At 46.3% G+C, this 22172-nt stretch overlaps 1 protein-coding gene across 3 annotated transcripts in view; it reads right to left on the reverse strand.

Annotated features, from left to right (window-relative positions):
- SMOC1 (SPARC related modular calcium binding 1) overlaps positions 1-22172 on the reverse strand; it is a 156911-nt gene that overhangs the window by 68849 nt on the left and 65890 nt on the right. For all 3 annotated transcript variants that reach the window (XM_066274144.1, XM_066274143.1, XM_066274142.1), the window contains exons 2-3: positions 11412-11577; positions 10109-10221 (exon numbers count right to left, since the gene is read on the reverse strand). In XM_066274144.1, the coding sequence (XP_066130241.1) occupies positions 10109-10221; positions 11412-11577 (279 nt within the window). The remainder of the gene's footprint in view (positions 1-10108; positions 10222-11411; positions 11578-22172) is intronic.

Here is a 22172-nt window from a genome sequence, read left to right on the forward strand (position 1 = left end):
GGGAGGAGCTGGAAGCATCAACTCCCATATGTGCCTTGACCAGGCAAGCCCAGGGTTTCGAACCGGCGACCTCAGCATTTCCAGGTCGACGCTTTATCCACTGCGCCACCACAGGTCAGGCGCAATGTTTTTTAAAAGTAGATAAATTGGGCTTCATTAAAATAAACTTTTAGGTCCTGGCCAGTTGGCTCAGTGGATAGAGTATCAGCCCAGCATGCAGACATCCGGGTTTGATCCCTGGTCAGGACACACATAAGAAGTGACCATCTGCTTCTCCCTCCCTCCCTCTATCCCTTCTCCCCCCCCCCCACCTCATAGCCAGTGGCTTGACTGGTTTAAGCATCAGCCCAGGTGTTGAGGATACCTCGATTGGTCTGAGCATTGGCCTAAGGTGCTGAGGATAGCTCAGTTGATTTAAGCATCAGCCCCAGACAGGGGTTGCTGGGTGGAGCCCAGTCAAGGCCCAGTCAAGGGAGTCTATCTACACTCCTCTCACTTAAAAAAAAAATTAAAACTTTTATGCATTAAAAGACATTATCAAGAAAGTGAAAAATCAAACCAAAGATGGGAGAAATATTTATAAATCATATATCTGATAAGGTCTTGCCTCTAGAATATATAAAGAGCTCTTACAATGCAGTAATAAAGACAAATACCTGAATTTAAAAATGGACAAAAGCTCTAAATAAACATTTCTCAAAAGAAGAAATACAAATGGTCAAAAGGCATATGAAAAGATGCTCAATGTCAATAATCATTAGGAAAAATACAAATCAAAAACACAATGAGATATCACTTCACAGCCAACAGGATGGCTATAATAAAGACAGACAATAGCAAGTGTTTGCAAAGATATAAAGAAATTGGAACCTTCATACATTGCTGTTGGAATGTAAAATGGTGCAGTCACCTTGGAAAACAGTCTGTCAGTTCCTCAAAAGCTTAAACATAAAATCATAAAACTAAGCAATTCTAATTCCAGGTACATACCAAGAGAATTCAAAACATACATCCAAGCAAAAACTTGCACACAATAGTTTATAATATCATTTTTTACAATATCCAAGAAATGAGAACAACCCAAATGTCCATCAGCTGATGGGATAAACACAACGGGGTATATCTGTACAATGGAATATTATTTAACAATGAAAAGGATGGAGGCCCTGGCCGGTTGGCTCAGCAGTAGAGCGTTGGCCCGGCATGTGGCAGTCCCAGGTTTGATTCCCGGCCAGGGGACACAGGAGAAGCACCCATCTGCTTCTCCACCCTTCCCCCTCTCCTTTCTCTCTAACTCTCTCTTCCTTTCCCACAGTCAAGGCTCCATTGGAGCAAAGTTGGCCCAGGCACTGAGGATGCCTCCATGGCCTCTGCCTCAGGCGCTAGAATGGCACCAATTGCAGCCAAGCAAGGCCCCAGATAGGCAGAGCATTGCCCCCTGGTGGGCATGCCGGGTGGATTCCGGTTGGGCACATGTGGGAGTCTGTCTGTCTGCCCCCCTACCTTCTCACTTTGGAAAAATACAAAAAAAAAAAACCCCACAAAAAATAAATAAAAGTATGGAGTACTGATTAATAATAGTATAACATAGATGGACCTTGAAAACAGTCTAAGTAAAAGAAGTCAGTCACTAAAGACCACACACATATTACATGATTCCATTTACATGAAATGTCCAGAATAAGCAAATCCATAGAAATAGAAAGTAGATTAGAGGTTGCCAGGAGTTGACGGAAGGGGTAATAGGGAGTGATTGCTAATAGGTACAGGAGTTCTCCTTGGGTGGTGAAAATGTTCTGGCATTAGATAGTGATGATGGTTACACAACCCTGTGTACTGAACACCACCGAATTGGGTACACTTAACAGTGTGAATCTTATGGTATGGGAATTATCTCATATAAGTTATATTTCGTCTATCAAAGTCAAGCTCTTATTTTAAAGAACAAAACCAAGTTTCCTGGCCACAGGTCAGTCTGCCAGCCTCGGGAACAGACCAACTAACTCTTCCCTTTTACAGGTGAGCAAACTGAGACCTGCAGAGAACGAAAATAAACATTTGCCAAATAACAATTATGTCCTAAATAGTGGGCATTTTCACAGAAATTATCATATGCACTATCCGGATGTTTGGAACAAAAGCAATTCTAATGAAAAATCACATGTACAGCAAGGAGTAAGATGCCCCGGGGCACAGTACATGTTCAAATTGTAACAATACTATGTTTACTGAGCACTTAACAAAAAGGAAAAACAAAAGCTTGCCCAACAGTGGGGTCTACTGACCATTATGCCATCTATATATAAAGGATAGGCTTGGATTTTTAACAGCGAGACTGCTTAAAAAAAAAAAGTTGGCATTGTACGTGCCACAGAAGGCCCACTAAAATATACAGAACTGGCTTTGTTTGAGGGAATCCAATGGGCTGGAGAAGTCCACAACACTCCAGCTGCAACCAGGGTCTTAGCCCTGGAGTGCTCTGAACCTCCAGATTCTTCTGGGACCTCAAAGTTCATCAAAGATAGGACAAATTCTTCTCACCTCAGCACTCCAGCCTGTCCAGGTTTAATCAGCTGAGGCCAACAAAGGCTCACAGTCCACACAAACCACTGATACCTTCCATACCTGCCGGAGATCTGGATGAGGGAGGCCCAGATGGTAAACCCAGGTGTTTCCAGGGCAAACTAGTCACACAACTCAGGCCTGAAGAGGGACGTCAGGAAGTGCAGTTGTGTGCTGTGGGGCAGGGAGGAGGAGGAGCTAAAAGGACCATCAAGGCCTGCTCACACCCGAGCCCACGTCCTAAGGAAATAAGCTGCAGTTCCCTAGGTTTTGGCAAATACAACAGTAAGAGCTATAGAAATGCCGACAAGGGGGGCCCACTGTCTTTGCCAAAAAGCCACAGCACATTCTCTTTGTGCTTCCAACTTCAGAACAAAGCATCATGAAGAAGAAAGTACAGTTCCCCAGGCCCCCATAGGCAAAAAAAAAATGACTCTGGGAAATAAAAGGCTGTGTATATGTGTTCCGTGCTGGAGGAACAGTGATTAGAACAAGTAAAAATGGGGAAAGTGTTAGTGACAGAAAGAGCTCTATCAAGAAAGACTGTTCCTGTCCTCGTCTTGAGCGCAGGCTCATCTGGTTTGAGCAAGGCTCATCAGTTTGAGCCCAAGGTCACTGTCTTTTTTTTTTTTTTTCCTGAAGCTGGAAACGGGGAGACAATCAGACAGACTCCCGCATGTGCCCGACCGGGATCCACCCGGCACGTCCACCAGGGAGCGATGCTCTGCCCCTCCGGGGCGTCGCTCTGTCGCGACCAGAGCCACTCTAGCGCCTGGGCCAGAGGCCAAGGAGCCATCCCCAGCGCCCGGGGCCATCTTTTGCTCCAATGGAGCCTCGGCTGCGGGAGGGGAAGAGAGAGACAGAGAGGAAGGAGAGGGGGAGGGGTGGAGAAGCAGATGGGTGCCTCTCCTGTGTGCCCTGGCCAGGAATCGAACCAGAGACTTCCACACACCAGGCCGACGCTCTACCACTGAGCCAACCGGCCAGGGCCCCAAGGTCACTGTCTTGAGCAAGGGGTCACTTGCTCTGCTGTAGCGCCCCGGTCAAGGCACATATGAGAAAGCAATCAATGAACAACTAAGGTGCCACAATGAAGAATTGATGCTTCTTATCTCTCTCCCTTCCTGTCTGTCTGTCTGTCCCTATCTGTCCTTCTCTCTGTTTGTCTCTGCCAAAAAGAAAGAAAAAAAGAGAGAAAGAGAAAGAGAGAGAGAGAGAGAGAGGGAGGGAGAGAGGGAGGGAAAGAAGGAAGGAAGGAAGGAAGGAAGGAAGGAAGGAAGGAAGGAAGGGAGGGAGGGAGGGAGGGAGGGAGGGAGGGAGGGAGGGAGGGAGGGAAAGGAAGGAAGGAAGGAAGGAAGGAAGGAAGGAAGGAAGGAAGGAAGAAAGGAAAGGAACCTAGCATATTTTTCACATAGAAGTAACATTACAAATTGTGTTTTATATTCTATGGCATTGTTAGAACTACAATCCATCTATACAAAAAATTAAAATGGTTAATTAACCACATTGGTGCTTAACACTATGGAAAGCAGTTTAGTAGTATGCATCAAATGTCTTTAAAAGTACATGCTCGGGACCCTGGCCTGTTGACTCAGTGGTAGAGTATAGGCCCGGCGTGTAGAAGTCCTGGGTTCAATTCCCGGCCAGGGCACACAGGAAAAGCTTCCATCTGCTTCTTCCACCTCTCCCCCTCTCCTTTCTCTCTCTCTCTCTCTCTCTTCCCCTCCCACAGCCAAGGCTCCATTGGAGCAAAGTTGGCCCCAGGCACTGAGGATAGCTCCATGGCCTCTGCCTCAGGTGCTAGAATGGTTCTGGTTGCAACAGAACAACACCCCAGATGGGCAGAGCATCACCCCCTGGTGGGCATGCCAGGTGTATCCCAGTCGGGAGCATGCAGGAGTCTGTCTCTCTGCCTCCCCACTTCTTACTTCAGAAAAATATATATTAAAAAAAAAGTACATGCTTGGTCCTGGCAGGTGTCTCAGTGGATAGAGTGTTGGCCCGGCATATACATGTCCTGGGCACACAGGAGAAGCAACCATCTGCTTCTCCTCACTCCCTCTCCCCCTTTACTCTCTCTTTCCCTCCTGCAACCAGTGACTCCATTGGTTTAAGCACGGCCCCAGGTGCTGAGTAAAGCTCCACTGAAGCACATCAGCCCTAGGCACTGAAAATAGCTCAGTACTTAAGCATTGGCCCCAGATGGGGTTGCTGGGTACATCCCAGTCAGAGCACACGCAGGAGTCTGCCTCCCTATCTCCTCTCCTCTGACCCAAAATAAATAAATTTTTAAAAAAGTGCATGCCCTTTTCACCCAATATTTACCTTCTGAAAATTTAATCCCCAAATTTCCAGGATTCATTGTACTATGTTCATATAATGAAATACAAGGCAGCCATCTAAAAAATTAGATGGAGTTACATGTAACTAACATGGAAATAAGTCCAGTCCACAGTATAATTAGTTTAAGAAAGGGTTATAAAATGATATATGATATTACACCACTTCTTTCCTAAATAATAAGTACACACAAGGAAAATAAATCAGAGGGTTACAGACTTCATTGTTCTTGTTTCAGGAAGATGAAGTCACTAGCTTTACCTTCCTACCCTATGTATTTATAGTCAGAATGCATTTTACAAAGTGTATATAACTTTTCTATTTTGAAAAGATGTAAGAAGGTCTCTATTTAGTTAAGTCTCTAACATACATGCAGATACAATAAGCCTCTACAACACACTGTTTCAGAACCTGTATAATGTGGCTATATCATCATTTGTTTAAGCAATTCTTTCTTATTGAATATTTATGTTATTTCCAAATTTTTTGCTACTATAAGCAAAACTTAGATGGAAATCCTCATGGCTAAATATTTGCACATATTTTTAATTATGTCCTTAGAATAAATTAGAAGTAGAATTTCATGCTCGAGATGTGGGCACAATCAAAAACTTTTGAATCATATTGGAAAATCATCCCATAACAACTCAGTGCCAGTTCCCCCCCCAGCTGCAATGTGGGGGTAGCCTTTTCCCTGCACTCGAGCCTGAATGTTCCAATTTTTACCAGTGTGGTCTGCAAAATGACACATCATTATTTCTGCTTGTATTTCTGCAATTACTGAGGAAAAAGACATCATTCACTTTCACTTATTGACTATTTGTTAGTGTGTAACCTGCTTATTGACATTTCTTGCCCACTTTTCTACTAGAATCTTTTCCTTTTCTAGTTTGTTAAGAGCTCTTTGTATAATATTAGTCCTTTGTCATTAAGGCTAATATATGTCATTTGCCTTTTAGTTTTCCTTAAGGTGTTTTTTTTTAAGTTCAAAAAATTTTAATTTGTATATATTTTCTCAACAATAAAATATGCTCGGGATTCTAAATTACTGATCTGGAAATGGGCATTTGAAATATAACTAGTTGTACATGTATGACTTCATATTCTGGCTACTTTATCCTATGTTCTCATATCTCTTCTGCATGTGAGCTCCTTGAAGGCACAGGTCATGACATTTCTCAAATCCCACAGAGCAACCAGCCCAGAACATAGCAGAGCTCCAAAATGTCTGAGATGACAAAATACTTTGTCTGGGATTTGCCTTGAAGCAATCCAGTTTGGGGTGGAAGGTAAAAACTGAATACGATGAAACAGAATCAGCCACATGTCAGTGATTATTGAAGCTGGGTGATGGGTACATGGAATTCATTATACAATTATTCCTACTTTTTTATATATTTGAAAATTTCCATAATCAAAACAATTTTTTTTTTTTAATGTCTGCTTGACTGATTGGTCAACAGCATCAGAGAGGGGACTTCTAGAATAACAATGCTGAGGAAAATGAACTACATTTACATCAAGGACTGTTCTGTAGCACAACAAAGTTAAGAACCCAAAGTAGGCTGGGTGCAAATTCCTTCTAGCTTAGTGACCTTGAAACAATTATTCAACCCATCTGAAACTCAGGTTTCCGTTATAAATAAGGGAACTAATAACTACCTCAAAAGGTCCTAGTGAAGATTAATGCCTAGCACCAAGTAGCACTCAATAAAGTGTCGCCACCGTTACTATTCAGCGACGCAGAAGCTCGACAAGCCCACATTTCCTGGTGGTGGTGGCCCAACACCTTTCTACGACAGCTGTGATTTCTGTGAATCAGCTCGGGCACTAGGCAACTGCTTGGCAGAGAACTTAGTTGAACAGATGTCAGGAGTCATGTTCCTGATACCCAGAAGACAACTCAGATAAGGCTATAGCAGAGGACAAAGACCATAGCCCCCGGCCTTACTTCACAGGTCACCAAAGAGCATTAACTCCACATTCCAGTGATGCAATCAAGAGCAAGGGCGATGGAGCCCTGACAACAGTGGGCCATTTGCAACTTTGCCCAATCACTGGTATCACCTGAGAGCTTGAAATAAGACAATGTCTGGGTCCTACTCCTAGAATTTGATTTAATGGGCTGGAATGTGGACTACATAAGTATCAAGGCTTTTAAAAATCAAATGTGGCCTGACCAGGCGGTGGCGCAGTGGATAGCGCGTTGGACTGCGATGCGGAGGACCCAGTTTCGAGACCCCGAGGTCGCCACCTTGAGCACGGGCTCATCTGGTTTGAGCAAAAGCTCACCAGCTTGGACTGAAGGTCGCTGGCTCAAGCAAGGGGTTACTCGGTCTGCTGAAGGCCAGGGTCAAGGCACATATGAGAAAGCAATCAATGAACAACTAAGATGTCGCAACAAAAAACTAACGATTGATGCTTCTCATCTCTCTCCATTCCTGTCTGTCTGTCCCTATCTATCCCTCTCTCTGACTCTATCTCTGTAAAAAAAAAAAAATATATATATATATATATAAATCAAATGTGTCTAATGTGCACCAGCCACTCTGCTGCGTGAGTTGGGTGGAGGGGTACAGAAGGGCGAAAACAAGAGAATAGAGGCCACTGCATCCCACACGAACTCCATAAAAGCCAACCCAGTCATCTGGCCCCAAATATGTTCTATGCCAAACAACGAGTCCCATTCGGGTTCCTTTATTCACGCCATAAACTTTAAGAGTGTGTTACTGTAATAATTCACAGGGCTAACCTATGTTATTAACACCAAGATAAGTGCATATCAATATTATAAAGATTATTAAAGCAACACAGCTGATATCTGGGTTTTGGACTTAAAAAAAGTTGAGCTAAGAGATGGCGAAGGTTGGGGGAGGGAGAAAAGCATCTGTCCCATCCTTTTGGCAGCCCGTCAATGCAACTGAAGCACACTCGAAGAGGCAGCCTCATTCTGTGAAGTTATTGCAGTGTCTTTGATCAAGGGAAAAAGCACATCCATTTCAATCACTGTAACAGCAACCGGCAGGCTGTCTGGCTGCCTGGCTGTCCACCAGGGCGGCCAGCTGTGAGCCTGAAGACACATGGCAGTGCTTAGCGTGTCAAACAAATGAGGGGGTTCTTGACTGTCTATCCAACCTTTGCTGAACTTCAGGGGCCCTCTCACTTAGCAATTCTTCCCTGACTAATCTGGAAGTTCCTCTCCCTAGCAAACACCACCTGGTCTGGCCCAGCCTCGCCCAAACAAAAGCTGGCCAGCAGCTGTCTGTCACGAGGTAGCAAACACTTCAGAACCAGGAGGGCAGGGGTCAACCGCTCTCATGAGCAACACACTCAGGATTACACAAGCCTGGAGAAAGGGGAAAAACGAGTTGCCTCCTCCCTGTGACCTTTACCCCGTCTCGGCCCCAAACCCAGCCGACAGAGGTCTGCTTTTCTCCCCCATACGTGAATTCTCAGATCCATATACAAAGATCGCCGGCATTCTTTTCACAATAAAAAATTGATGAGGGAGTTCATCAATTTTCAAATTTGGGGAGGTTCAATGAAAGGTTTTATTTTCGGAAAGTGATGTCATCCATACATTCTGAGGAAGATGTTAATAGCGAAACCAGACGGAGATAATGATGATGGTGGTGGTAAGATATTTACTGAGCAGTCTAGGGGGCTTCTAGTGTTTTACATGTAATAACTCAATCCACAATCTTATGAGATAAGCTATAGTAATACTCATTAGTGATAGTAATAAGAGTGACATAATAATACAGTATGTATAATATGGTAATAATTATTATGTGTAATAATGGAGGTAACCCAGAGATGTTCAGTGAATTGGGCTGAGAATCACACTCAGACAGTCTGGCTCCAGGATCAGTGTGCTAACCACAGCACTAGACAGCCTTCTCCCGGTCCGCTCCTCGGGATCTCCTTTAAAGCTGCCGGTTCAGAGAACAGCCAAGTATGGAGGCCTTTGGATCGAGAGGGAGTCTGCATCACCGTTCTGCCACTCTGCATCCCACTGGGGTTGCAGCTTCTGAAAATGGGGACGATAGCACCTACCTCACAGGGTGAGGCTTCAGTGAGAAAATGAGTAAAAGCATCTCTCACAGGGGTTGCAGCCACGGTCAATTTAGTGCCGTGGCCCGCAGTCCCGGGTGAACATTTGAATCAGCTGGGAACTTTTAAAAACGTGAGGTCCAGTCGCTTCCCCACCACCCCTTCACATTTCCTCCCAAGCCGTGGTCACTGAAATTAACAATCCCCTGGGCCCAGCTGGAAAAGAAATCTGAAACCCATGGGACCAAAGGCCAGCCCACACTCTCTGCCCCACTGATTCAGAATTACAGGGAAGCTTGGAAACCTCTGAGGCCTTTCCCGCCGTCCAACTCAGCTCTCTGCACTGAGGGAGTCCCGGCACCAGGACATCCTATGTGGCTGCCTCACCCCTGTCCAGTGGCCTTCCCCACTTACATCCCACAGAGCCTCATCCAGCTGCTCCCACCTCCCAGGCTGTGTCCCACCGCCAGCCTAACAGCTCAAGAAGGAACAGCCTTTTGTCCCTATTGTCCCGCGCTGCCTATGTTTTAGAAATGACCTGTGCCAACATCAACACAGCCGGCGCTACCTTTACGCATAGTTCTACCCAGAGCAGGATGAGAGATGGGACTGCCTGAAAAGGAAATTTAAAATCCATGTGCATGCATACACATGACTGTGCACGCATGTGCGTGCACACACCATCCAGCCCACACTCACACACACCACACATACTCCGAGATCCACAGTACACTTTGTGTTCAAAGGGATCACTGCTTCATTTGAGGACTTGGGGGCAGGCAGACGGGGAGCACAGAGGGTAGCAATAAACAGTGCAGGGAATACCAGGGTTGCCCATGGAAACTGGCAAGGGTAAGAAAAAATAATCAGCCGACATTTGACAGAAGAGAAAAATGGAGAGGGCCAGCAGGGAGGATGGGGACCGAGTAATGCCAGTTTCCTGGCTGAGACTTGCATACGCCTTTTCAGGACCCACTGCCAGCTGGCAAGGGGTAGCGTAGAGGGTCCAGGAGGGGGAACATGGGCAGCAGAAGGTAGCACAGAGGATGTCAAAGAGCCCTCCGCTGCTTCCCAGAAAGCCCCGGCTCGAGCGGCGGGCACCTCCCCTGGGCCTCCGTCCAGGGAACGGCCCGGAGACTTGCGGGGGCCTCACCTGGGTGAAGGAGCCGTCCTCACTGCACTCCGGCACAAACACCGCCTCCTGGGGCTTCTTGGCTTGCTCCAGGGCCTGCGCCCGCTCCAGGCGACACTTGCTCTGGCCAGCGTCTACAAGAGGGGAGGAGCGAGCCGATTTCCCACTTCGCTTCCATTCCACGCAGGAGCCGTGGGACAAAATGGCTACCCCTCTAGGAACGCCGAGAGGAAACCACGGCGCGGTGGGGCAGCCCATGCACAGCCTCCGCCCCTCACCCCCGCGGGCAGCAGCCCACGCACAGCCACACACACCGCCCCCTCTCCTCTAACTTCGCGAGGGCAGTGAGTGGCTGGCCGATGCCACTGGCCTCATCTTCCCCTTCGGTGTTCTTCTTAGAAAAGTGCGGGGTTGCATCGATACCAGGCTCTACTAATTTTTTTCTCCCAAGTACCGCACCCCTCCCAGGGGGAAAATAAAAGTTCCATTTCTATTACTTTCACTGGGTTTTAATTCAAAAACATGCCCAAAGGGCCTCAGAAATGTTTTATAGTTCAAGAATTGCAAGCATTTTCTTTAGAAAATCAGACACTCTCGAGTGGCCTGCTTAGTGTCCCACAACTCCTCTAATGGCTCTAAGCAGTCCAGAATCGCAAATTCAAATATCTACAGGGTGCAGATAAGTGACATAAATGAGAGAAGCAAGCTGGGTGTGCCAAGAATGACATTCAGCTTGGAGACAAATATGGGGTGCTGCGGACTGTGACAGACTGGAGAACAGGGTCCTCTGTAAAGGAGGTAAGGGCTACTCAGCTCCAGCCATTGTTGCTTTATGGCAGGGAATACAGACCTAATATTCTCAGTGTTTCCAATTTATTATGACATGTACAAAAATCCAGATTTTTATGTCAAATCTCCAATTTCTAAGTGTTGTCTCAATTGTTTTGAGTATTTTTAAACATGTTGAGCAGACAAAAAAAAACCCCCACATTTCGTGACCAACAATTTGGAATTCCTATTCATAGGCCAGCAATAATGTTTTGCTATTTTAAGTATCTTCATTTATAAAATAAAAGTAAATAGCATTAGCCACACAGCAACATATCTCTCTAAACCCAAGCCTGGTGACACTATTTGAAAGAGAGAAAAGTGTGTGTTCCTTCAGGTAGACCAGCTCTTCTCATGGTCCCTGGTAGAAAGGCTGAGAGGATAGTATAGCAAACCAAATAGACACGTTCTGAGCTCCCCCCACAGGGAGTGCACCATGCAGGAAGCGGTGGTACCCAGAACCTCTCTTCAACTGGGCAGAGAGGCACACACTTACCTTTGCATCTGCCTCGATGGACCACACCCAGGGTTGGGTCCCTGCACTTGGCTCGCTGGTACTCACACATGGACTCGTAGGACCTGCTGTCGGAGGCACAGATGGGTTTGGGTTGAGTCCTGGAGCAATGGAGGTTGCACTGAGGGTCGCGGTCACTTATGAGAAACTAGATTGGAAAAAGTGAAAGGGTTTAGAGGTTACTCTTGCAAGAAAATGAAGGGTGAGTCCATGACTTACAATTCTGGTTTGCTTGAGCAAGTCCAGAAGAAACCCAAAGGTATTAATATACTCCAAAAGTAGAAGGGAACTGAACAGCCACAAAGTCTAACCAAGGAAGGCACCTATGCTACACAATTCCCATGCAGGATCTATCTCGTTAATCTTCACAACCCTATGAAATAGAAACCATCTACTTGTAGATAAGGACATCAAAGCTTAGAGAAAGGTAACTTGCCCAGTGTTACATAGCTGTAAGTGGTGAATTTGAATCAAGATTAGACAGAGGTCAAATCAAAGCTTTTATCACTGGGAGGGACACTCAGCCTTTCCACCCACGCCGATGGTCACAAGTCCTCTCTCTTGGTACTTCCCCAAATTAGAAACTCCCTAGCATCTTTGGAATGTTCTGATTATTAAAAAGTAATATTGAGCCCCAAATCTATTACCTTTAATATCTGCCCACTGTTGTCTGGCAGAATGTAAGTTAAATGATTTTTTTTGTGTGAGCAAGGGTTTTCCTGATTTTAAACATAATAATAATCAGCTTAGAGAATGCTGAGTTTAAAAAGGTTTCTCTTTTTTTTTTTAAGACTTTATTTATTCATTTTAGAGAGGTGAGAGAGAGAGAGAATGAGAAGGGGGGAGGAGCAGAAATCATCAACTCCCATATGTGCCTTGACCAGGCAAGTCCAGGGTTTCGAACCGGCGACCTCAGCATTCCAGGTTGACCCTTTATCCACTGCACCACCACAGGTCAGGCCAAAAGGTTTCTTTACTGTAGGACAACACCTTGGATACATTCTCATACATTGTAAATTTCCAAGAGATACAGTAAATTAAAGATAGCTGGAAATTATTTGCTACTCTTCTCATTGAGCTATGGAGTCTAATTCCTTCCCCTTAAATCTGGACTGGCCTCACTATCTTGCCTACCCAATTGAATGCTGTGGCAGTGATGTTTTGGGATTTCTAAGCGGGCTCATAGAAAACCGTATACCTTCCACCTATACCTCTTGCAACACTCTGGCAGAAACAAGCTGCCATGTGAGAAGCCTAACAACCTTGAGACTGCCATGCTATGAGGAAGCCCAAGCTAGCATATGGTGAAACCATAAGCAGAGAGAAATCCCCAGACAACCGAGACATGGAGACACATGAATCTACCCCCAACTATCCTCTGATTGCAACTAACAAATATTAAAGGAAGTAACTTCATGAAAGATCCCAATGAGAACCGCCCAGCTGAGCCCAGTCAACCCACAGAACTATGAGATATAATAAGAAGTTGTTATTTTAAGCCATTAAGTTTTGTGGTAGTTTGTTACATAAATCAAGGGACATATATGATGATGCATCTCCCAAACTTATTTGACCATGAACCCCTTTCTCAGTGAACCCCTGTTAGCTACTATAGAATACAGTCAGGAAACAATAAGTAGGTCCTACAATCCATGAGCTGCTTTTAGATAGCCCATGATTACATTGTATCGGCCTTGAGAGCTGTGTCTTCTCTCAACCACCCCATATAGCAGAGCTCTGGGCACAGCAAAGGCTCTTCATCAGCATGGGGTAAGGGAATGGATATCCCACAAAATGCATGGCAATGTCATGAGCACACATCTGGCGGTCAGTGGTGCTAGAATTGACTGAGGTATCACACCAAGTTCACAGGGGTTAGGGAAGGTATGAACACAACCTGTTTTGGGTATATCTGCAGGCCCTTTGTGAGAAGCAAAAAGATGAGAACTTGCTGACACTTTTCCAGACGGCAGAGGGAAGTCCATTCCCTTCAGGGGTGCCCTGGAAATACACACCCTTACCAGGCAAATTTCAAGACAGTCCAAGCCTGTCCATTATCATACAGATTGCCTCCCAGCTGTCAAGTAGTCCCTCCTGCCACTCTGGCCACACACCTGGGTGCAGGCTGCTCAGCACAGGGAGGGAGCAGCTGAGGGCGGACACCCCACACCGGCTTTGTCAGGAGGGACAGCGCGTCTTGGCTCTCTCTTCAGATTCCCCAAGCTGCTGTACTCAGTTTCAACCTGGGTCTATCCCAAAGCCCAAAAGGAAATATCCTGAGAGTGTTTCATGATGAAGTCTAGTGTTTTGGGATAACACCCAATAAAATGTAGAGTCACGTCCAGAGGCAGACCACCACACACAGGAGGGAGGAGCTTACTGGATAGCAGGAGGGGCACATGGTCCTCAGCCTCAACTCCCCCCGGCTGCCCTTGCTGAAAACCCCTGAGTGGTTTTAAAACTCTCACAGGTGAGGATGGGTCCCCAGTAATAACCTCTCACACCCCACTTTTCTTTCATGGCTTTGAGCGCAGTTAGTGATGACGAATGGATGTGTATGCTTTGACTAACAATGAAAGCCCCAGCTGGGAACCCCACAGGGACAAGGATAACTGTTCTGCCTGTGGACACATCCCCAGCGTCTAGAGCAGGGGTGGTCAACCTTTTTATACCTACCGCCCACTTTTGTATCTCTGTTAGTAGTAAAATTTTCTAACCGCCCACCGGTTCCACAGTAATGGTGATTTATAAAGTAGGGAAGTAACTTTACTTTATAAAGTTTATAAAGCAGAGTTATAGCAAGTTAAAGCATATAATAATAATTACTTACTAAGTACTTTATGTCGGATTTTCGCTAAGTTTGGCAGAATCAATCTTTATAAAACAACTTACTATAGTTAAATCTATCTTTTTATTTATACTTTGGTTGCTCCGCTACCGCCCACCATGAACGCTGGAACGCCCACTAGTGGGCAGTAGGGACCAGGTTGACTACCACTGGTAGAGCAATGCTGGGGCAATGCTGGGGCACTCGAGTCTCTGTGTGGTGAATGAATCCCAGTTGTGGCATTTCCCACCGAGCATGACCTCAGAACCGGCCAGTGCGCTGCGGCAGGCCTCGCCTCCCAGGGTCCTGCCACCCCAGGGGCTCTCCAGGCCTCTCCTGCACCCTACGCCCTGAGCTTTCCCCTCCCTCCAGAATTATGCTGTGGGCAGCAGTGGTCCACAGCTTCCTGCCCTAGCCCACCTCAGAACTTAGGTTATCTCTGAGGCTGAGAGGTGCGTCTCTCCCACCCCGACCCCTGTCCCCTCTGCCACTACAGCCCTCCCAGCCTACAACTGACGGTGCACCAAGGACATCTTGGGAACCAAAGGTCCAGCTGAATGCAGCAGGCTTGCAAAGCTCTGGCCAAAGGCTCCTGGATGGGCACAGGACACAGATGGATGCAAACAGCAAAGGCTGGCCTCTCTTCGTCACTCAGTAAGGCTCCCTCAAACCCATCCCTAATCTGTCTGCCACCTAGAAATGCAGCCAGACCTGGCTCTGTAGGCTCCCTACACCAAGCCAGACGGCAGGTGCAGTGTCCTCATGGGCCAGGCTGATCAAGATCAGGTGAAGGCTCTGCTGTCACCATCCCACTCTCTCTTTGTCAGTGGAAGTCAGGGCCACTGACATGAGGTAACACCCTGATTTTTCAGACCTCTTATTAGGTCATTTTGCCATGTGAATCAGCAGGTGCCAAGAAAGAGCATTCCCTTTGTTTTCATGATCACACGAGGATGAAAATATCTGTACCTTCTACCACCTGGAAAAACCAAGGAACTCATCCTTGGTCACAGAGGGATCTGGTAGCCAGACTGAAGTCTGAAGAGTAATAATAATAAAAGCTGATAATTATATATCACTTATGCTATGCTAACGATTTAATCTTCACAGTAACCCTATAAGGCAGGGTATGTCACAATCTTCATTTTACAGATCAAGGGGCCGAGTCCGGAAGCAGTCTGGAAGTGTACAGTCATGGTCACCTCATGAAGATGTGTGGCAGGTGGCTCTCAGGAAAACTACTATCGGGATCATCCTGGAGCCTCTGGCAGCTTTGCAGAGGGGATGATGGCTCCGGACTAGAACTGGACTGCCTTCCACGCGCCTAATCAATGCAGTGATGGGGGTGGCCAGTACATGTGGTGTGAGTGGTAGGTTTAAAGAGAAGGGGATATTTTTTGCTTGATGTTTCATTTGTCCTTGGACCGCTCAAGCTGAACAGTACGTGACCACTGCTTCCAAGGACCCAGCCCAACTTAGCTGGTTGGGTGCAGAGTTTGTTTCATCCCCAGCTGTACTCACAGCTTTTAGTCTGGCACGTTAGCCTGACCCGTTACACCTGCAGCTAGGACCTTCTCTCTGTAATTGTGGATGGCGTTTGTTTTACATGAAAAGAGAATGTCTTTGATCACTAGAGCCTGTCCGTGTTGGGTTGCTTCCTCTGTGAGGTTCTTAAACATTTCTACTTCAGAATTAATATTAAAGCAATTCATATTAGAGACCCTTTCAACATGAAAGGTGTGTCATTGACACATGATGTATATTTTATTGTTTATAATAAAAACCATCTCCATAAAAGCCCTAGGGTTAATTGTAATATTTGCACAAATCTGTTTTCCATGTAATACACACAATTTCACTCACTGTTGATGTTATTTTCTGTTGAGATTCTGGAGCCCAGGGAGCTTGTGGGGCTTTTTGTTTGTTTGTTTGTTCATTTTCATCCTTATTTCTCTAAAGTAAGAGACTTTGTGAAGCATTAAAGTGCAAGGACTTCACACCAATTCTTTGTATTCTACTTGGTTGCCTCTTGGCTATATAACTTCTGATTATAAATAATTGAACTCCTTAACTAATACCACAGAGAATATATCACAATGGGTAAAGAAAAAAAGCAAAGGAGAGCCCAGAGGAGTTAGGCAATTTCTGAAAGATTAAACAGCATGCACATGTCCATGCTGGGATTGACACCCATGTCCTTGCTCCAGAGCCAGGCTTTCCTTGGCTCAGACAGCCTAGCCCTTTGAGCCTACTGTGAGAAGCTCCTCAAAAGGGTCCTTTTCACCTTAAAAAGAAATAGGCATCAAGAAAAGACATTTTCTTTTAAACTCAAGGAGTTTGCCCTGCTGTCTCCTCCTCAGCTCACAGGAGATGACAGTTGTGGGCGCCACTGGGGCATTGAACTACATACAGTTCATAAATTTGGTTTAGAAATGGCAGCCTCTGGGCCAAGAGAGATGCCACAGCAGCTGTGCCAGAGACCAGCTCACTAACTAGGGAAACACTCTGTCTACAGCAGACAGGTTAGAGCTTCAGTAGAAGCCCCACCAAACCCGACATGTGGAGATCCTTCCAGCTTCAGAAGAGATCCCAAAAGATTCCATCTAGAAATTGCTGATTCCTGAGACCAAATAAAAAAGTTCTAACATAGCACAGGGTCCTTGCTAAAGGCTAGCTTCAGTCATCTGTGGTGTCTCGTTTTCATGTTTTAGGAACCGTGTGGGTTTGTGATTGTTTAAAAAAAAAAAAAGGCAATGAGCCCTGGCTGGGTACTTGGTTGACTGGAGTATCGTCCCGATGCACCAGGCTTACAGGTTCAATTCCTGGTCAGGGCACATATAAGAATCCACCAATGAGTGCATGAAAAGGTGGAACAACAAATCAATGTTTCTCTCTCTCTCTCTCCTTTCCTCTCTCACTCCCTAAAAATCAATATATCAGAAACATTTTGAAAGGCAATGAGTTCTATAAAAATGGAGTTTTGCTAGGATGATTATACCCTAATAGAACCTCTTGAACCTCCAGGGCCCCAAGGGGATAACTGTGTGTCCACAAACACTGCTTTTGCAGCCACCCATTCATCTACTTTTGTACTCAACAAGCAAGTACTATGATGAGCCCAGCACTGCAGGAGGCACGGGCGTCAGAACAAAACCAACAAAGTCCTGCCCTTAATGAGCTTCCATTCTAGGGTAGACACACAAGCAAGACAATGACACTGCAAGGGAACAGGATACTGCAGGACCAGGAAGGATTTAATCCTAGAGTCTCTGCAATGCTACAAAGCCATACAGTCTAGCAGAACTTTCTGCAGTGATGGACATGTTCTACATCTGGCTGTCCAATATGGCAGCCAGAAACCACACGGGGCTATTAAGAACTACAATGTAGCTAATGCAACTGAAGAACTGAATTTGTAGCTGCATTTAATTTTGGTTAACTTACATTTTCCTAGCTACGTGTGGCTAGTGGCTACTGTATTTAAGAGCACAGTTAGAGAAGGGAGGGAAGGAGAGGTTCATCCTCACTGGAATTTCTCCTAGTTGAGCTGAGCTCAGACAGATTGGACCAAGGAGAAGAAAAGAAGCAGAACCTGAGGATAACTTCCACATTCTTAAACTGAACACGAAATCAGCTTATTACTTATGTGTCAACAACAGGACATCCCAGGATTTCATCCCAGTCTACCAGAAGTCACAAAGGCAGATTTCTCCTCTTTTCTCCAGGAGGCAGGAGGTACAGGCTAAATGTCGCCAACATCAGCCTGTGGTCCAGGTCACTTTTCTCAGCACACAGACAAAACTCAGCGTCTGAGTCAGCCTGCTGAGACCTGAACCTCTGAGCCACAGAAGTCTGTTGTGGGCTCAAGAGCAACCATAGTTGGTGGAAATTTTTGGTGTTGGGCAGAGGCAAGCTGTTTCCCCAGTGAGGCAAACATTGAACCATTTCCCTCTGGGGGAAAATAGTATTTTCATAAAAATCCTCACATACATTCCCTTCCTTCTTCCTGACCAAAAGACAACAAAAACAAAATAATTATGTTAAATAAGATTGCGTAATAAGGAAAGCAAACAAAAGGAGTCCGGACAATGGTACATTTGCAACCGTTTCCGCCCTGTCTCCTTGGCGAGTGAATGATTCCAAAGCAAACACACAACATTTTGTGGTCTGCTCACATTTGTAAAGTAGGACAAGCACTTGAAATACATATAAACAATCCATCCTTCCTACTGGAATAGTGAGCTACCAATGAGGGTATTCTTTACCATAGAAGAGGTGAGGGTAAAGGAAATCAATGTTAGACCAGCAATCCCTTCTGTCTGAAAAACTCACACATGCTGATCTGGCCCTGGAGCCTCCAGCAGAGCAGAATGCAAACCCTGCTACAGCCTTTGCTCAGAGAGACCACTCCAATACCACAAGCTGTGTTAGGCTTGACTGCCTGCCAAGTTTCCATGACAATATAAGGAACAATAGAGGCAGCTGAAGGTTCCATCTGGGAGATGTTTGAGACTTCACAATATGGAGTTGGTCTTAGCTTCCACCTGTGCTATGCTGACTTAACCTGTGTCTAAACCTCTACACAGGCATTCGTCTGGTAACATGCATTATCTCTGCATGTTTCCCAGGTGTAAAAGCAGGGGTAGGAACCACACTAAACAACCGAGGCAGTGGCCCAGCAAGTGGGTTTGGAAGTGAGAGGTCCACAATTTAGAGCAGCAAGTGGCCTTCCTCTTTATGATATCAGACTCAAAATTCCCAGGCTACACTGAACTTTCTTGAGAGGTGTTCATTAATAAACTCATGGGTAACACAGCTTCAGGTACTCATTCCTTTTTAATTTGTTCTTTTCTTATTTTAGCAAGAGGAGGGGAGGCAGAGACAGACTCCCACATGTGCACCATCCAGATCCACCCAGCAAGCCCACTAGGGGACAATGGTCTGCCCATCTGGGGCCCTTGCTCCATTGCAACTAGAGCCATTTTAGTATCTGAGGTACAGGCCATGGAGCCACCCTCAGCACCCAGGGCCAACTTGCTCTAATCAAGCCTTGGCTGCAGAAGGGGAGGAGAAAAGAGAGAGAGAGAGAGAGAGAGAGAGAGAGAGAGAGAGAGAGGTGAGAGGGGGAGGGGTGGAGAAGCAGATAGGTGCTCCTCCTTTGTGCCCTGACCAGGAATCGAACCCAGGATATCCTCATGCCAGGCTGATGCTCTACCATGGAGCCAGCTGGCCAGGGCCAGGTACTCATTTTGAACATTTTGCTTCACTCATCAATAGCTGAAAAACAAACCACCCCCAAACTTAGTGGCTTCCAACAACGATTTATCATTTCTCCCCATGCCATGGGTTGGCTAGGCTCATCTGGGAGCTTCCTCGGCTCCATGTGGTGTCAGTTGAGGTGACACACTTGGCTGCAGTTCCTTTGGGAGCTTGCCTGGGGCTAAAATCTTCATGATGACACCACTCTTTAGTGTCTCCACTGGAGTGTCTGAAATGGCCAGGGGATGGCAGGGCCTATCTTTCCAGCTGGCTTTCCTCTTATCCATGATGACTTTATTCAGTCCTTTATCTCTTGCCTCGATGTTTGACTCTTTGCCCCCAACCTCTCTTCCCATTCAAGTTCAAATTCCATATAGCCACTGAGGTTATCATCCTAAAAACCAAATGCTTTCATGTTTTAAACACCATCATTAGCTCCCTTAATCCTCCAGCGACATTGTGTTCATACTTCTATAAAAATCCTTAATATACTGCATTATCATTTATGTGTTTGTATGTCTAGAAAAACTCTTATTCCTCTTTATATAAAGAGGGCTTAACAGCACCTGATCTAAAACAGTTGTTCAAAACATATTTGAAGAATGAATGGGTGAATATCATACCTTATCTAAAATATAAATATATCCTAGATAAGAAACTCCCTTTCCTATCACTTACTATGAAGAGAGGTATTCTTTGTCCAAACACCACCAAAAGCTTAAAGCTCTCAAATGCATAGAGTAATGAAGTCTGTTTGCTCCGTTTTCTCCTTTTAAGAAACATCTATTAGAAAAGGAAAACCATACATTACACATAGCGCTCTTCCCTTGAATTAAAGGAAAGGGGAAAAACTCACTAAGTCATTGATGAGAATGTATCAAAGTGGCTGAGACAGTACCCATATACCATGGCATCTGATCACTAAGTCACCACGGAATTCATTCCTGAGGAGGCTGGTTTAGCCTGAGAATCACCTCGCACAGTCCTCCAGGAAGCCTTTCCACCACCCTACAGGTAAACCAAGTCACCCGTAAATCAGGCAGTAATCTGAGATGCCCAGGGTGGCCAAGCCTGAAATGAGTATGACTTAACAGCTGATGTGACTAGTGCTCTGATCTCCCTGACAGCTCCCATATGCATGCCCTAAAGTAAGAACAACAGCCAGATAATAAAATGGATGCATTTGTAAGTCAGATGTTTCACACCCTGAAATCATTTTTCTCTACAGAATTAAGGCTGTAAATAATGGCGAGTTTTCCAGCTCCATCCACAAATATATATTTGGAAGGAATGGGAAGGGGAAGGTGTGTGCCCGCTCAGTAGGGAACAGGTACAGGAAAGGACCCTGGTACTCGGACCCCGGCTGCATAGAATGCCTTGGCCCCACTGTCCTGTCCTTCCTGTCTCCAGGCCTGGCACATGCCGGTCCTTCTCCCTGGACTGTGCTCCCACCTCCTAAGCTCCTCTCCATCCTGATCTCAGAGCCGATGTGGCTCCCTTGAGGCATTTACTTCCCAAGGAGGTCAGGACCCTTCCAGCGAGCCTCTGTACACTCTCTATGTTACACTGTGGCCTTCATCACACTTGTTATTAAGTGACCAACTGTTCAATTTTGTTTCTTGCCCACCCTCCCCACTAAGCTGTAAGCTCCCTACGGGCAAGAACCAAGATCTGCTGGGTGCCACACTGCTGGATCCCCAGTGACCAGCAATAAAAATTGATTGACTAAAAGAACAAGAAGAAAGCCAAAGCTCAGCCGGTTGAGCTAGCAAGGGTAGAGCATGCCTTTAAGTCTGACTCTAAAGGCCCAGATGCCTTCTGCTCCCCGGCACCGGCACCGCCTCCTTCGACACAGCACCTCCAGCCCAGCCCGAGGCTGGTGGTGCGCCAGAGGGGCTCTGCTGTTAGCTCCGGTGGTGGCCCCTCAAGGGACAGCAAAACAGCGCTCTGCAAGCAGAGAGAGCTTTCCTGAGAAAGGAAGACTCTTCCTGTCCCATGTGTAAACCACAGTCCAGCTCAAGGTTTTAGAACTCAGGCACCAGAAAGCATTCCTGGGAGGGAGCTCTGCTATTGAAGTGGGGGAGCCACTCCTGGAGCCAGGGCCTGGAACAAAAAGGAGAGAGCACATTCCAGAGGGCTCACTGCAGCTCAGCGTCTTCCTCTCCAACCAGGGACTGTCCACCTTTTGTCACTTGCTGCCTCATATGCAAAACCCCAACTGCAGCCTTTTCCTCTGGGGCCCACGTCTTTGAGAACGAAGAGCGGCTTCCCATTAAAACATCAGTCACCCACCACTATCTAATCCATCATCTGCATTGAGAGCCCACACCCCTGTCCTGCCAGCTCGGCTCACCCTTCCCTGACCCCGCAGCCACTGCATTTACACAGGTGCACGGCGGGGTGGGGGCACGGCGTTTGGAGTGGGGCTCGGGAAGATGGAGGAGCGCAGATAAGGGAGGTCAAAGGGAAGGGGCGGCGCCCCATCGCTCTGCTCTTCCTCCGCACACCTCCGCTGCCGGCCTGACAACAGTGTGCCCCGATTAAAGGGCTTTTCACGCTGCTGAGGGAAAGCAGACGTCCCCCTCCAGCTGTTCAGCAGCTGGAACCACTTCTGTTGTTTTAGCCAGGAGAAGCCTGACCTTCGTCACCCCACCCAC

The sequence above is a fragment of the Saccopteryx bilineata genome, chromosome 4 (genome assembly GCF_036850765.1).
Source record: "Saccopteryx bilineata isolate mSacBil1 chromosome 4, mSacBil1_pri_phased_curated, whole genome shotgun sequence".
Classification (NCBI taxonomy): Eukaryota; Metazoa; Chordata; class Mammalia; order Chiroptera; family Emballonuridae; genus Saccopteryx; species Saccopteryx bilineata.